The sequence below is a fragment of the Rhipicephalus sanguineus genome, chromosome 1 (genome assembly GCF_013339695.2).
Source record: "Rhipicephalus sanguineus isolate Rsan-2018 chromosome 1, BIME_Rsan_1.4, whole genome shotgun sequence".
Lineage (NCBI taxonomy): Eukaryota > Metazoa > Arthropoda > Arachnida > Ixodida > Ixodidae > Rhipicephalus > Rhipicephalus sanguineus.
The window spans coordinates 301428837-301443775 of record NC_051176.1 but is presented as its reverse complement, the minus strand read 5'-3'; the positions used below and the strand labels follow the sequence as shown (position 1 = coordinate 301443775).

The 14939-nt window shown below is 48.7% G+C and overlaps 1 protein-coding gene across 1 annotated transcript in view; it reads right to left on the bottom strand.

Moving 5' to 3' along the window:
* The window catches only part of LOC119379379 (ATP-dependent RNA helicase SUV3 homolog, mitochondrial), a 38084-nt gene extending 35131 nt beyond the window's left edge, over positions 1-2953 (bottom strand). Inside the window, exons 1-6 of the mRNA XM_037648694.2 lie at positions 2524-2953; positions 2288-2365; positions 2087-2194; positions 1902-2016; positions 1361-1529; positions 935-1046 (exon numbers count right to left, since the gene is read on the bottom strand). Of these exons, the coding sequence (XP_037504622.1) occupies positions 935-1046; positions 1361-1529; positions 1902-2016; positions 2087-2194; positions 2288-2365; positions 2524-2818 (877 nt within the window). The 5' untranslated portion in view covers positions 2819-2953. The remainder of the gene's footprint in view (positions 1-934; positions 1047-1360; positions 1530-1901; positions 2017-2086; positions 2195-2287; positions 2366-2523) is intronic.
* Between the last annotated feature and the right edge of the window lie 11986 nt (positions 2954-14939).

Genomic DNA, 14939 nt, shown 5'->3' with positions numbered 1-14939 from the left:
TGCTCCGAGGGCTCACTCATTCTCAGAGACTCACCAAAATTTTCGTCAACCGGACTCAGACTCAGAGTCACTAAACTTTTGCTCAACCGGACTCACTCGGACTCAAACTCACCAATGTTTTACTCAGCCAAACTCACTCAGATTCCGATTCACGGCTTGACTTGAGTGTGAGTGAGCATGAGTGAGTCGACTCATGAGTCTGTGAGCATAAAACTGCCTTTTTTCAAACTTGGTGTCCATGCTCTTTAGTGCCAACATCTCAAATATTCGGTGTTCTACGATACATCTTTTGATCTTATACCTTCAAGTACGAGTTGTCAGTAATCGAGTAATCGAGTAAGGACATCTTTATGACATACCGGACTCACACGAGATATTTTTATCAAGAACTTTCAGTAAAGGAGTTTGCGGGGGGATGTCATGGCACTCCTCCAAATTCACGTCTCTGACCAAAAAATATTGACGTGGCGCATGAACGTGAGTGCGTTAAGATATGTGTGAATAGACTTTAGAACAAACGTAAGCCAATATAAGGCTGACAGTAATGCTGAAGATGGGTAGATAGGACTGTAGGTAGGCAATAAAACGTGGAGCTCACTCAGACTCTCTCACGAAATATATTTTGCTCTTAGGGCTCACTCGGACTCAGACTCACCATATTTTCCTCAACCGGACTCACTCGGACTCAGACTCACAAAAAATTTTTTCAACTGGACTCACTCGGATTCAAACTCACAACAATATTCCTCGCCCGGATTCACTCAGACTCAGACTCATGGGCCGATCTGAGTCTGAGTGATTCGACTCAAGAGTGAGTTTGCCGACCTATGGCTATACTACAAACCAGCTGTGATGACCAGCTGTTGACACAGTAGTGCTGCAAAGCTTTCAATGTGTTCTCAGGAATGCAATTTTCACTGCTACATCTACTTACATGGGGTATGAACAGCAGCCATTTCAACTGTACATGCCACATGTGGGGCTGGTTGGCCATCGGGCAACACGCACCTCCGTTCCTCTCCTGTCACTAGATCACACGGTGTGCCCTGAAACAGACAACATGCTGTATCCTGTCCTCTTGCACTCAAGCACAGGTTTCACCAGGCAGAGTACCCTCAACGTTGAGGAAACATTAAAGATGGGCTATTTATTTATTTACAAATACTACACGCCCTATTCAGGCCCATGCAGGAGTGAGCACATCAGTGGAAATAAGCAAGACCAGAAACACAGTCTACAGAGGAATGCTCATCTGAAATGAATAATTACTGCTGATCATTCCTACATTAAATGTGGCATATCACTAATGACCACATAAACAAAGATATGCTGGCCACAGCAGGCATCTTCAGAAACCTACCTTTTCATTAGTCTTCTGGAAAACCTCCACTGCCAGCATCTTTAATGGTCCACAGTATAGGCCAGTGCTTGCATTGTGAAAACTACCAAGTGCAGCATGTGTCTTGCCACTGTTGGTAGGTCCAGCATGAAAGATCACTTTTCGCTGGATAGCACGTGCCTCAGGATACCTGCAAAGTAGAATGATGCTCAGACCACTGAGAGCCACTCACATAATTATACACACATAGGACAGCCTCTTAATTAAATTAAGACACGCTTTACTTGGGAAGCCTGGCAATCTTTCTTTTCCTCTGGCCCTGGGATTCAAACAATATGTGCTCAAGCAACACTAAAAGATTAGGTCATTATAGATCTCACTGGTGATTGCTTCAACAAGACAGAGCTTGTAAAAACAAAAATTTTGTGCTTTCATAAAGCGCCATCAGTGAGAGAAAATATTCGCAAGAAATAAAACTCCTTGTCCTTTAAGGTTCTAATAGACAGGAGTAGGTAATTTTGAGTGCAGTGCAAGTTTCTCAAAACAATAGAAATAGTTTTACCAGTTTCCAGGATGCCTCAAGTCACTGATCTTCTGGAGCTCCTCCATACATTCCAAGTGAGGGAAGATTTGTCTTGCATGTTGAAGAAAATAGGGAACAAGGTCGTCCAGATGCCCTGCGCATGTGCAATCAACTCAAGCATGCATGAAGTACAATCATTCGCCAAAAAGTGTTGCGTTACGTACTGCCCCCTTGAAGAAGGTCGCTGAAAATTATATGCAAATCAGCAGGAAGCTGTTCGGACTCCATGCAATACCGTCGAAAACTTACGAAGGCTTGGTGAAATAAGCGAGCTGTAAGCAAGAAAAGAACATATTCGTGTGGTGCTACTGACAAGTTGTCATTCAAAGTTGCTCGTAATGTAATTAAAGAAGAATGCCCCTTACCATCCAGACCATTCTCTTCGCTCCATTTGATAACCTCCGGGCGTTTACTAAATTGGTTTAGCAGCTTGAGAAGATCCTCTGTAAAATCAGCACGGAATTAAGTTTGGCACACGTTGCGAAGCTCAGAAACGATAGTACTGATAGCATTGGCGATTACTTTTGTTTGGGAAGAGGTAACGTATGTAGGCGAGTAGCAATGTATACAAACTATACACAACCGTGAAGAGCGCACTCACCCTTTTTTAGTTTGGTAGTTAGCTCTTCGCCTACATTGATATCATCGGGGTTGTTAGACACCTTTACTGGAACTGGCATGAATAGCGACGATACACTGCCCTTAGTGCTTTTCTGACGAGCGTCTCTCAGCAAGCGCATGTACTGAAATCGTCTAGATAGAGACCACAGGCTGCCACATGCAGTTTCAGTTGTCGCGCGCAGGTGAATGGGCCTTGATGTGCCGCCGGTCGCTCTTCGAGTCATGCAGCGACAGGCGCATGCAGAGCTCTGAAGAGGCAATTTCAACAAACGCATTTTCGTTCCCTACAAGCCTGTTGAAAGCGACATGTCAGACAGGATCGGGTTTCACTTAGCCATCACGCAGGGCTAAAACTACCGAGATAACCTTCCGGCGACAACCTCTCGCAACGCGACCATGGCAGCGACCATACTTAACCCGGAACCGGAAAACAGTGGGAACTAGTTTCGGTTTTAAGGTACATGTGCGCTTCTAGCGGTTGCCCCCTAGATCTGATGAAACAAATTAATATAGATGCAAATGTGCATATTTCTTGTTATTGGCAAATTTTCAGAACTAGATCAATTGGAGCCGACGGGAAATAGCTGTCGTGTCTTCACATTTTTTTTTATTTTTGTTTTTGTTAAAACGGGCTAAACGGTTGACTTCGATCATGATTTTTCCCTAGATCTAAGGGTTTTCCGTTTCTCTCAGGGATTTGGCGTCTTTTTATTGATCTAGGGATTTTTGTAAGGCTCGTGGAACGTTGCATTACGCGGCCTAATGAGAGGCGTCTCCGCTCTCCGCCGCGGCCTCTCGGGAATGCATGCGGCGGTGGCGCTGCGGGCAATCGGAGTTCCTTGAGCAGACGCCCCTCGCGCGACTCTCGCTTACGGGCGGGCTGGCGAAGCCGTTTACAACCACGGTCTCGCGTTTGCTTACCTTTTGACGTCGAAGGTCTGCGGTGTTTGCTTTTATTACAAAACGTGGCATTGAGTACAAATAAGTAAGGAATGCCTTGGCACTAGTTAAAGTTGCAGAAGAGCACGTCTGGCGTCACACAAGTTTCCCAGTGATGACCACCATCCCTCAGTGCGTCTGATCCTGCCTATCACTTCACGAGACAGAATTGAGAGCATCAGAATTTTCAATCTTTATTGGTTCCTTGACATGGGTTTCATCAGCGTCATTTAATTGCATCTTCTCATCTGCATTCTTTGCCGCTTTACTTCTCTTTCGGTGTTCAGTGATTTCGTGAAGAAGCGGAATCTTAGTAAAATGTAGAACTTCATGAGGCTTTTCGTGATGAAATTTGAATGCTCTTCACATCCCAGATGAGGCAAATCTTTTTTTTTTTTTCAAGAAAGCGCTGAAATCCACAATGCTCTTTTCATGCAGCTTACTCATGCTGAGATAAGTGGTAAAACTATTTTCAAGTTTTGCAATAGATGCTTTCAGAGGTCCGGAGGGGTATATCAGGCCTCCGTTATCAAAGTGCCTGATCACTCCCGTTGCTGTGTTTCTGTCTGATGTCAGACATATGTTGCGCAAGTCTCGCACTGCGTCTTCTTTAGTGTCTTACGCGCCACATAACCAGCAATATATAGTAAGTCAGCATATCGTGGCTTTTTTTTTTACATATATGCACTGTGGTCTGTACCAGTATCCGCGCCACTGAAATCTCCACCATCAATGAGACTGTCAATGACGTCAGCTGTGGCAGGCGTGTGTGACTTGCCATTCCCCGATAAAAGAGAGCTGATTACTTGCGGCGAACAGTTCCCCGACTTTGGCGGTCTTGCGAGGTTATAAAATGCAAGGGCATTTACAGTAATCAAAAACTGAGCATCAGTGGGATGATCAATACACATCTGGTTGAGTATTTCTTGTGCCGCGAATATGTTCATTGTGCCGCGCTTCGCGCGCCTCTTTCCCGCTCATTCCGGCATGCAACAGTGTCACTAAAGAACGAACCTGTAGTTTCAATGGAGGAGCCAAAAACCAAATACAACGCACATTATGAAAGCCCAACACCCCTTTCATTTTATAATTTCGAACCTTCAAGACTCGTGGAATATATATATATATATATATATATATATATATATATATATAATAATTTGAGCGAAATCGTATCAACTTCGATCGCTTATTGTTAAAAAAAATCTTCTCCAACATTACGATGTCTGTCATTAATATACTCACCCATTCTGAGAACTGCATTGCGTTTATTGTCTCCGTGACACATCGAGAACCAACCTTTATGAGACTTAGCATAACAAAATATACCTGAAGTATTATGTTCTTACTCTCAAAATTGTTTGCTTATTAAAAACTGACCTTAGAAATGTTTGGTACCTTCGTAAGGACAATTTAAGAGTATATAAATTAAGATGGCAGTCTTGTGATAACAATAACTCCTTAATACAAAAAAAAGGTGTAGTTTTCGCCCTTTGGTTTTGCTTCGAGCAACCCTGGACCCATGCACCACGCACTGATCTTAGTGTGATCACGGCAGTGTCCAGGAAAGAGACGACGTTGAATGCAATGTTTGGTCAGTTCAAGACGTTCCAGTCTCTGCCCACACGAACAGATCGAAAACGTGTAGTTCGTGCGGGAGCGCAAAATAAAAGGCAAGGCGCGATACTCCACCGATTCCTCCTGCGCGACGAGCACGTGCAGGCGCTCCGCGGCCTTGCACGGGGACGGCGTGGAGACGGCAGACTAAGGTTAGAGCACTGCACGGGCCGGATTTTACGGAACGGGCCCGGCCCGGGCCCGCTTTATGAAGCCCAGCCCGGGTCCCGTGGTTCCAAGCGCGGGCTCGGCCCGGGCCCGGGTGTACATGACCCGCATGACCCAACCCAGCCCGAGCCCGGCCCTGGCCCGTCGTTCCAAGCCCGGGCCCGGCCCGGGCCCGGGCGTTCATTACTAAACTACTCCAGGACGCGCTTGTTCATGACCAGGCCCGACCCGGGCCCGCTAGAGGATTTTAGTTGTTGATGATCATTATTAAGGCACTTGCCCCCTCAAGCCACACCGGCACTTGCCCCCCACCCAAGCTGTGCCAGCTCTCTCCGCCCCCCCTCCCCCAGCCGCGATGTAACACGGGTTTGCACCCCCCAAGGCAAAATCCTGCCGACGCCCATGCCCGCGGTGGTAGCTCAGCGGTTAAGCTGTTTCGCTGTTAAGTCCTAGGACGCGGGTGCGATTCCCGCGGCCACGGCGGCCGCAATTTGATGGGGGCGAAATGCAAGAACACCCGTGTATATATACTTATCTTTAGGTGCACGTTAGAGAACTCGAGGTGGTCGAAATTGATCCGGTGCCACTACGGCGTGCCTCGTAATCATATCATGGTTTTGGCACGTAATACCAAGAAATATAAATGAAATGTACCGTATGTGTCAACGTCGAATAAAAGACCGAAAATATTTATTCCTCCCATGGGAACAACCGTGATCTGGCTCATTGTTAATATATATATATATATATATATATATATATATATATATATATATATATATATATATATATATATATATATATATATATATATATATATATATATATATATGTACGTGATCTGGCGTGTTTATAAGGAAACCCACCACAATGTACTTGTTACTTTGACAAAGTCTGGTCCAGCAGACGAAACGTTAGTGAAAATATACAGTGCCAATCTATAACTATACTGGTGAAAAAAATATCACTTCTACTGTTTTTCTATTTTTATTGCTAAGCTTTACTAAGAGCCAGCTCTTTGCAAGTGTCTTTTCAGCTTGGCACAGTATACCTTAGACCATGCAATGCATAACGTTCGCGTGTGCTCGAAGGCCCCACTTACGCCTTTTAATGAGCGGGTCCGAGTCAGGCCCGGCCCGCAGCCTCAAGCCCGGGCCCAGCCCGGGCCCGCACTTTCAAGCCCGAGCCCAGCCCGGGCTCGCGAAAAGACGCTTCGGACGGCCCGGCCCGGCCCGCGGGCCGGGCCGTCCGTCCGAAGCGTCTTTTGCTGGGTTGTACCCCAGCATATGCTGGGTTGTACCCCAGCATATGACGCCACTTCTGTGATGTAGTACGTTGGCGGGGAACAGAGAAAGAGGGAAATAGTAGAGGCTGTCGAAATTCACAAGGCGGGTGACACATGTGTCAGCACTCCGTCCATCGCGTTGTCGAAAAGAGAACTGGACTATCTGTGTAAGAAGAAACCACGTGCGAACTGGCGGTATCGATAGGCGGCGGAGAATTTCTTTTCTTTTTGCTCAGTGGATAAACTTTGTCTGTGACGTGGCACCTGCGCGTGCGCAAAGAAATGTATTGTGTCCTTCATGTCGATTAAAAAATCAGTTGAAGTCTAGCGGTGGTCCTGTCTCCTTCTATGGCGTCCTTTGTGTGTGTTCGCTAGCAATATGGAAGCATACGATTGTAGTGCACGTAAAAATTAAAACCGAAAGCACATGTTATTTCTGTAGCATTACTTTATTTTCGCTGAACACGACTGTAATGAATGTAACAGTCTTTTTCAGCGCGCTAGCGCTTAAGTACAGCCTTATTATACGATTACAGAACACTTGTGCTGTAATCGCAGTCTATGCGTTTATTTTAGCACTGCTGCGCAATCGAAGCCAAGTTGAGTCATCAAAAAGATACGATAAATGCACGTCTTCACAGCGCAGCACATGTGTGAGATATCCTAACAATACAGCGGCACAGAACGACCAACGCGGAGGTCCGCATGGCATATAGCGCATGAGCTGAAGCAGACGAAATCGATGATGGCGCCGCAAGGAGCGCCACCGCACACCTTTTTGGATGCGTGAGAAAAAAAAAAGCAAAAAATTACTCCCTGACGCAACCAAAAGCTGCCTCAAGTGCGTAAAATACAATTTCAAGTTATACATTTTTTTGTTTTTAAGCAAAACCTGTCTATCTGCGAGGATTTCTTGTCCTGCCAGTAGATTGACCACATCGCTGTTTTCTTTACCGATTTTATTCTTTACCGATTTTCAACATTAAATTAAAAATATAATTTCTTTTTTTATTTAGGCAAAAGCATGCTTGCCGCCGATGTGACGAACGATCTTCTCATGTTCATCACAATCAGAAAAAAATTTTGCAGTGGCTTAGCTCGGCTATGTCAGGATATACCTATCGTTAGCAAAGGTTCAGCTGATTATTCTTAGCTTTCCAGATTGTCTAGGATTATTAGCCTTCTTCTGTTCATTCGTACGCTGAACCGCTAATTGCCAGGCAACTACTTCCGGATCCGATGAGATAAGGTTCTCGGCTCTTCTGCGCCGTTGAGCAGCATTTGCGCTCTCTTTCTCCATGGCGTTACCCACCTGCAAACGCCAGTCAGAGGCACTATCAAGCGGCTCCAGCGCAGTGTCAGACGGCGACTGCACAGCGAAGGCGAATAGCTGCGCGCGCGCCGGCGCCAGTGTGTCTGCCATGGCTACGACGTCACTTTTCTCGAATGCGCAGACCAGCAGCGGCGATTCGCGCGCGGCGGTGGCGGAGTCTGTACGCGCGCCGGCGCCAGTGTGTCTGCCGCGGCTACGACACCACTCCTCCCGAACGCGCAGACCAGCGGCGGCGAGCCGCGCGCGGCGGTGGCGGAGAGCGCGTGAGATGCCGGCTCCGGTGAGCCAGCTGTGTGACATCACTGATCCTCGCGCATGCGCAGCACGGCTCATGAGGATCCACGCGAAATCGGCTCCGGCTAGGCAAGTGTAGCTAACGCTACAAAATTTCCGAGTGGTAGACAGTCCCTTTAACAAAATTGTCTGTCTTTGTAACAACTGGCGCCATCTGCGAGTCCTTTATGTGCAATTACTCCACAGAAAAGGCAGAAAAGAGATCTTCAGGGGTTTTTAATATGATGTATTTTCATTCTAATAAACATTCAGATGACTTTCGCCACACAGCGAGTTATCTTGATACTTTGTTAAATGTGAATTAACCTGAATGACGACATTAAAAAGTCAATCTAGGGATTTTTCAGGCATTCTAGAGTGTTTTCGGAGGTCAATCTAGAAATAAAGCATTGATCTTTAGGTTGGCATCACTGTGCGTCTGGCTAGTTGGTTGATCTTCATGGTAAAAGCAGCGCAAAAAGACGCCAATACGAGACAAAGAACGACATGGTAGGACAGCACCTGTCCTGAGTCGTTTTTTTGCCTCGTGTTGGCGTCTTATTACAGCGAAGCTGTTTAGCAAATCGTTCCTTGTGGGTCGATCCAGAAAACCATCATCATCATGAACGGGCATGTGCCACGGAAATTGAGTAAATCCCACTACTCACCACTGGCCCACTAAGAAGGAAGAAGGCAACAGTCAGCCCAACAAATGGCTGCGAAGGAACGGGTACGTGCCACAGAAATTCGATAAATCCCACTACTCACCACTGATCCACTAAAAATGAAGACGGCAACAACCCCAAAACAGGGCTTAAATTCAGGGGAGGGGGGGCGGGGGGCCCGGCCCCCTCTCCAATTTTTAAGGAGTGGCTCGGCGCAGCCGGTCCACTGCAACACAACCGTACCCATTCGACAAGCGCAGGACTTGATTTTTTTGGAAGTAGTGCCTTGTGCAGGGAACTTGTAACTGCATTTTCTTAATAATGATTTAATCGCGTTTGTTGGGTTGATGTGGCGCGACCAAAACAGGAAAACAGGCATCGCCATACTGCTGCATGCATTTCCTCGAGACACTGCACATGACGGGTCACGGCCCTGTTCAACTATGCTTTTTGACACAGCATGCTGTCGTTAATTAATGAAGGTTCACTTTGGTCTCTTTGCGTTACCGGTCAATTTTCAATCGTTGAATTGTGCATCGCGAGTCTGATGTAATACCAAAGACGCGTTCATTTTGCCTACTTATTCAGGTAAGTAGGCGTGAGTAGGCGTGAAAATAAAGCATCGCGTTCTCGGGCGTGCCTCGTCACACACACACACACACACACACACACACACACACACACACACACACACACACACACACACACACACACACACACACACATATATATATATATATATATATATATATATATATATAAATATGTATAAATATATATATATATATATATATATATATATATATATATATATATATATATATATATATATATATATATATATATATATATATTGTAGTGGGGAAGAGAGACAGCGAGACAGCATCGAGTAGGAGTGGAAGAAGACCAAGACGAAGAGCCGAGAGCGCGTGTGACAGTTTTTCAGCCGCTGAACCCAGGCCTTTGGTTTTGTGAATAAACCCCCTTATAATTTGGTGGAGTCGCTGGGTAGTCTTCGAAGCTGGATCTACGAAGCCGCACATTACCTCCAGTGTCAGCAATGCCGGAAGAATCCACCAACCAAGGTACCTCCCAGATTCCAGCCACTGCATGTCCCGGCGTGTTGCCACTGCGTCACCCGCCGATTTTCAGCGGCACTGACGACCAAGACGTTGAGGAGTGGTTGGCTACATACCACAAGGTGAGCGCAGCGAACAAGTGGGACGATGCGGCTAAGCTGACTTATGTCAGCTTTTACTTGGCCGGCGTCGCTAGTCTCTGGCTGCGGAATCACGAAGCTGATATTACCAACTGGGCTTCGTTCAAAACAGCCTTTTCAGAAGTCTTCGACCGCCCCGCTGTACGAAAGCTCCGTGCAGAACAGCGACTTCGTGAGCGCGCTCAACAGCCAGGAGAGAACTTCACCAGCTACATCGAAGACGTTGTTGACTTGTGCAAGCGGGTGAACCCATCGATGCTTGAAGCAGACAAGATCAAGCAGATACTCAAGGGAATAGCCGATGACGCATTTCAGATGTTGTTAGCCAAGGACCCACAAACCGTAGCCGAACTGGTCAGCTTGTGCCAGAGTTTCGACGAGTTGCGCAAGCAACGCGCCCAGACACGACGCTCTCTGGAACAGCGTGACTCGATCGCAGCTTTGACTCTCGGAGACCAGAATTCCATGTTGGTTCAGATAAAACAGTTTGTGCGTGAGGAGGTCGCTCGGCAGCTCTCCATATTATCAAGCACTCCCGAACCAGCACAGACACATCATCTGACCCCAGCCATACGACAAGCTATCCAAGAAGAGGTAACTGACGCTTTGCCTTTCCCTCGTTCACGACCTCTGGAGGCTGCGCCCTTGACATACGCACAGGTCGTCGCAGCCAGGGCGCCCCGTCAGCCAACTTATTCTCCCTCGCCGGTGCCTGTTCAGTCGTCACCAGTTCCGTTCGGCCGACCAGTAGCTACGTTTCCCAACCCGTGGCGCACCGCAGACAACCGCCCTATCTGCTATTCTTGTGGCTATGCCGGACATGTGGCACGTTTCTGCCGCCGCCGCCCTCTCGTCCACACAGATACCATGCCACGATCTTCGCATGACCCTCGACGGTTTAGCGGCACAACAAGGCCACAAGAATCTTCTTTACCCGACCGCCTCCCCTCAGTTAGCCGCCGATCTCCATCGCCCCGACGTCGCTCCTTGTCACCTAAGCGCCGTCGACCCTACCCTTCAGACACGGAAAACTAGATGCCGCAGTTCCCGAGGCACGAACTGCGTCGTCGTCGAAAGATTCAAGTCCTCGCATTTCTCCGGCAAACCTCATCGAAGTTCTTGTGGATGGCTTTCGTACCCTTGCGCTTGTGGACACTGGTGCTGCCGTTTCAGTGATAGATTTAAAACTTTGCCGGTTGCTTCGGAAGGTCACCACGACGTCAGAGGGATTGTCCCTCCGTACCGCCAGTGCTCACCATATTCAGCCATCAGCCGCCTGCACAGCCCGCGTTCTAATCTAAGGTGTTTTGTATACTGTTGAATTTCTTGTGGTCGCTGCGTGTTCGCATGATGTGATCCTCGGCTGGGATTTTCTCTCTCGTAATCATGCAGTTATCGACTGTGCTCGCGCCGAAGTTGCCTTCTCTGCGTTGTATTCCTCGTCGCCTGAAGCTGCCTTGAACAAGCTCTTTGTCGCCGACGATATCGACATACCACCCAATAGTGCAGCCTTTGTTCCCGTGTCCTGTGCCGATGTGTCCGAGTCTCCAGTTTTGTTTACTCCCTCCCCAACCTTCCAACGTCGCAGGAGCCTCGCGTTGCCGTTCGCTATTCTCGACGTAGCCACCGGCGTTACGAACTTATTTGTCACGAATCCCTTGCCGTCTACATCAACCTTACTCCGCGGAGAATGCATTGGCACATATCAAGAGTTGGACGCTTCCTCCATCTTCGGCCTTGGCGGCGCGAGCGATTTGCTCCTTAATGCACTGACACCATCTGCCTGTACGCCTGATCGCCCGACTATTAATGCGTTTGGACCCTCAATTGATGGCGACCTTGAAGGGGAACACCGAGAGCAACTCCTCGAACTTCTGCACCAGTTTCGCGGCTCGTTTGACTGCCAGCAGACGTCGTTAGGTCGAACACACACCGTTGTCCATCACATTAACACCGGCTCACAAACGCCTCTGCGACAGCGCCCCTACCGCGTTTCTCCTGCTGAGCGTCGTGTGATCACCGACCAAGTAGGCGACATGCTTCAACGTGGCGTCATTCGGCCGTCCAGCAGTCCCTGGTCGTCACCTGTTGTCCTCGTGAAGAAGAAAGACGGCTCGATTCGCTTCTGCGTTGATTACCGCCGTTTAAACAAAGTTACGCGCAAAGATGTGTACCCTTTGCCACGCATCGATGACGCCCTGGACTGCTTGCAAGGCGCCGAATTCTTCTCATCACTCGACTTACGGTCCGGCTATTGGCAGGTCCCCATGGCGCCATCAGATCGCCAGAAAACTGCTTTTGTGACACCTGATGGCCTATACGAATTCAATGTTATGCCCTTCGGCCTTTGTAATGCGCCAGCAACATTCGAAAGGATGATGGATAGCGTCTTGCGTGGGTTAAAATGGAAGACATGCCTTTGTTACTTGGATGATGTCGTTGTCTTCTCCCCCGATTTCGACAGTCACCTGCGTCGTCTCAAAGAAGTCTTGAGCTGCCTCACGCGTGCAGGCCTTCAGCTCAACATCAAGAAGTGCCGCTTTGGAGCTCGCAAGCTTACAATACTGGGCCACGTTGTCTCAAAGGAGGGCGTCCTCCCTGACCCGGAGACGCTTCGGGCAGTTGCTGAGTTCCCGAAGCCTACGAACGTGAAAGCGCTTCGCAGCTTCGTCGGTCTCTGCTCGTACTTTCGCCGCTTTGTGAAGAACTTCGCTTCTGTAATCACACCGCTCACAAAGCTGCTCACCTGTGATGGCCACCTCTCTGATTGGTCGCCAGCATGCGATGAAGCTTTCGCAACATTACGCCATCTCCTGACTTCGCCACCCATTTTACGCCACTTCGACCCTACTGCTCCAACAGAAGTGCACACGGATGCCAGTGGCATAGGCCTTGGCGCTGTCCTTGCTCAACGCAAGCCAGGCTTCTCCGAGTATGTCGTTGCATATGCTAGTCGCGCCCTCACCAAGACAGAGTGCAAATACTCGGTTACCGAAAAGGAATGTTTGGCCATTGTTTGGGCATTACAAAAATTTCACCCGTACGTGTACGGCCATCAGTTTGATGTCGTTACCGATCATCATTCCCTTTGTTGGCTTGCTTCATTGAAGGATCCTTCGGGCCGGCTTGGGCGTTGGGCGCTACGTTTACAGGAATTTGATATTCGCGTCATTTACCGCTCAGGACGCAAGCATACCGATGCCGATGCACTTTCTCGTTCGCCTTTGCCTTCCGTTGCACCCGTTTCCATTGCCGACGCTACTATCGCCAGCATTGATCTCGCTGACATGCCTTCGGAACAGCGCAAAGACCCTTGGATAGCGTCGCTCATAGACGTTCTCTCCACGTCTTCGGCGACACCATGCCAACGGCTACCTCATGCACTACGCCGACAAGCCCCTCATTATGCGATACGGGATGCCATGTTGTATCGCCGCAACTATCAGCCAGATGGTAGAAAGTGGCTTCTTGTTATACCTCGCCATTTGCGCTCCCACCTGTGCACGTACTTCCACGCAGACCCACAAAGCGCCCACGCTGGCGTTTTGAAAACTTACGACCGACTTCGCCAGCGATTCTTCTGGCGTGGAATGTACACATACGTTCGCAAGTACATACGTTCCTGCACTGAGTGTCAGCGGCGGAAAACAACTTGTCATGCGTCTGGCGAATTGCAACCTTTGCCATGTCCAGCTCGCCCGTTTGATAGGATTGGCATAGACCTCTACGGCCCCCTTCCTTGCACACCTGCTGGCAATCGATGGATTATTGTGGCCGTTGACCATCTTACCCGTTATGCCGAAACTGCCGCTCTGCCAGCCGCTGCAGCGCGTGATGTTGCCTTGTTCATCTTGCGCAGCTTCGTCCTTCGCCATGGCGCGCCACGCGAGCTGCTTAGCGATCGAGGGCGTGTCTTTCTTTCGCAAGTCGTCCAGGAGCTTCTCACTGAGTGCAATATTATTCATCGCTCCACTACGACCTATCACCCGCAGGCGAACGGTTTGACGGAGCGCTTTAACCGCACTCTCGGTGATATGCTCTCCATGTACATATCATCCGACCATTCCAACTGGGACTTGGTGCTTCCGTTCGTGACGTACGCGTATAACACGGCCACACAAGCCACTACTGGGTTTTCGCCTTTCTTTCTACTATACGGACGTGAGCCCTCTTCGATGCTTGACACAATCCTTACATACCGGCCGGATGCTTCTGAATACCGCCCGGCCTCCGAACTCGTTCAATGTGCCGAAGAGTGCCGCCAATTAGCACGGTCATTTACATCCGTCGCTCAAGGTATTCAAAAAGAACGACTTGACCAGGACAAGCCTGCCCACACCTTCCCCGTCGGCTCGTTCGTGTGGCTTTCTATTCCGTTCCAGTCTCCTGGCCTCTCCCGAAAGTTCGCACCCAAGTACACTGGTCCGTACCGCATCGTTCAATGCATGTCGCCGGTCAACTATGTCGTCGAACCAGTGACACCTCCCACCGACAGACGATGTCGTGGTCGTGAAACAGTCCACGTCAGCCGCTTAAAGCCCTATTATGATACGCTTGTGCTTGCTTCGCCTTGAGTCGCCAGGATGGCTCCTCTTCGACACCGGGGCAAGTGTAGTGGGGAAGAGAGACAGCGAGACAGCATCGAGTAGGAGTGGAAGAAGACCAAGACGAAGAGCCGAGAGCGCGTGTGACAGTTTTTCAGCCGCTGAACCCAGGCCTTTGGTTTTGTGAATAAACCCCCTTATAATATATATATATATATATATATATATATATATATATATATATATAATGACATCGCTCTATGAGGGCCCCCCTTCTGCCGAAGGGAGACTAAGCCCTGCCAACAAATAGCTGCGAGGCAACGGCGGCGAGCCGACGACCCCTAGTACGTCCA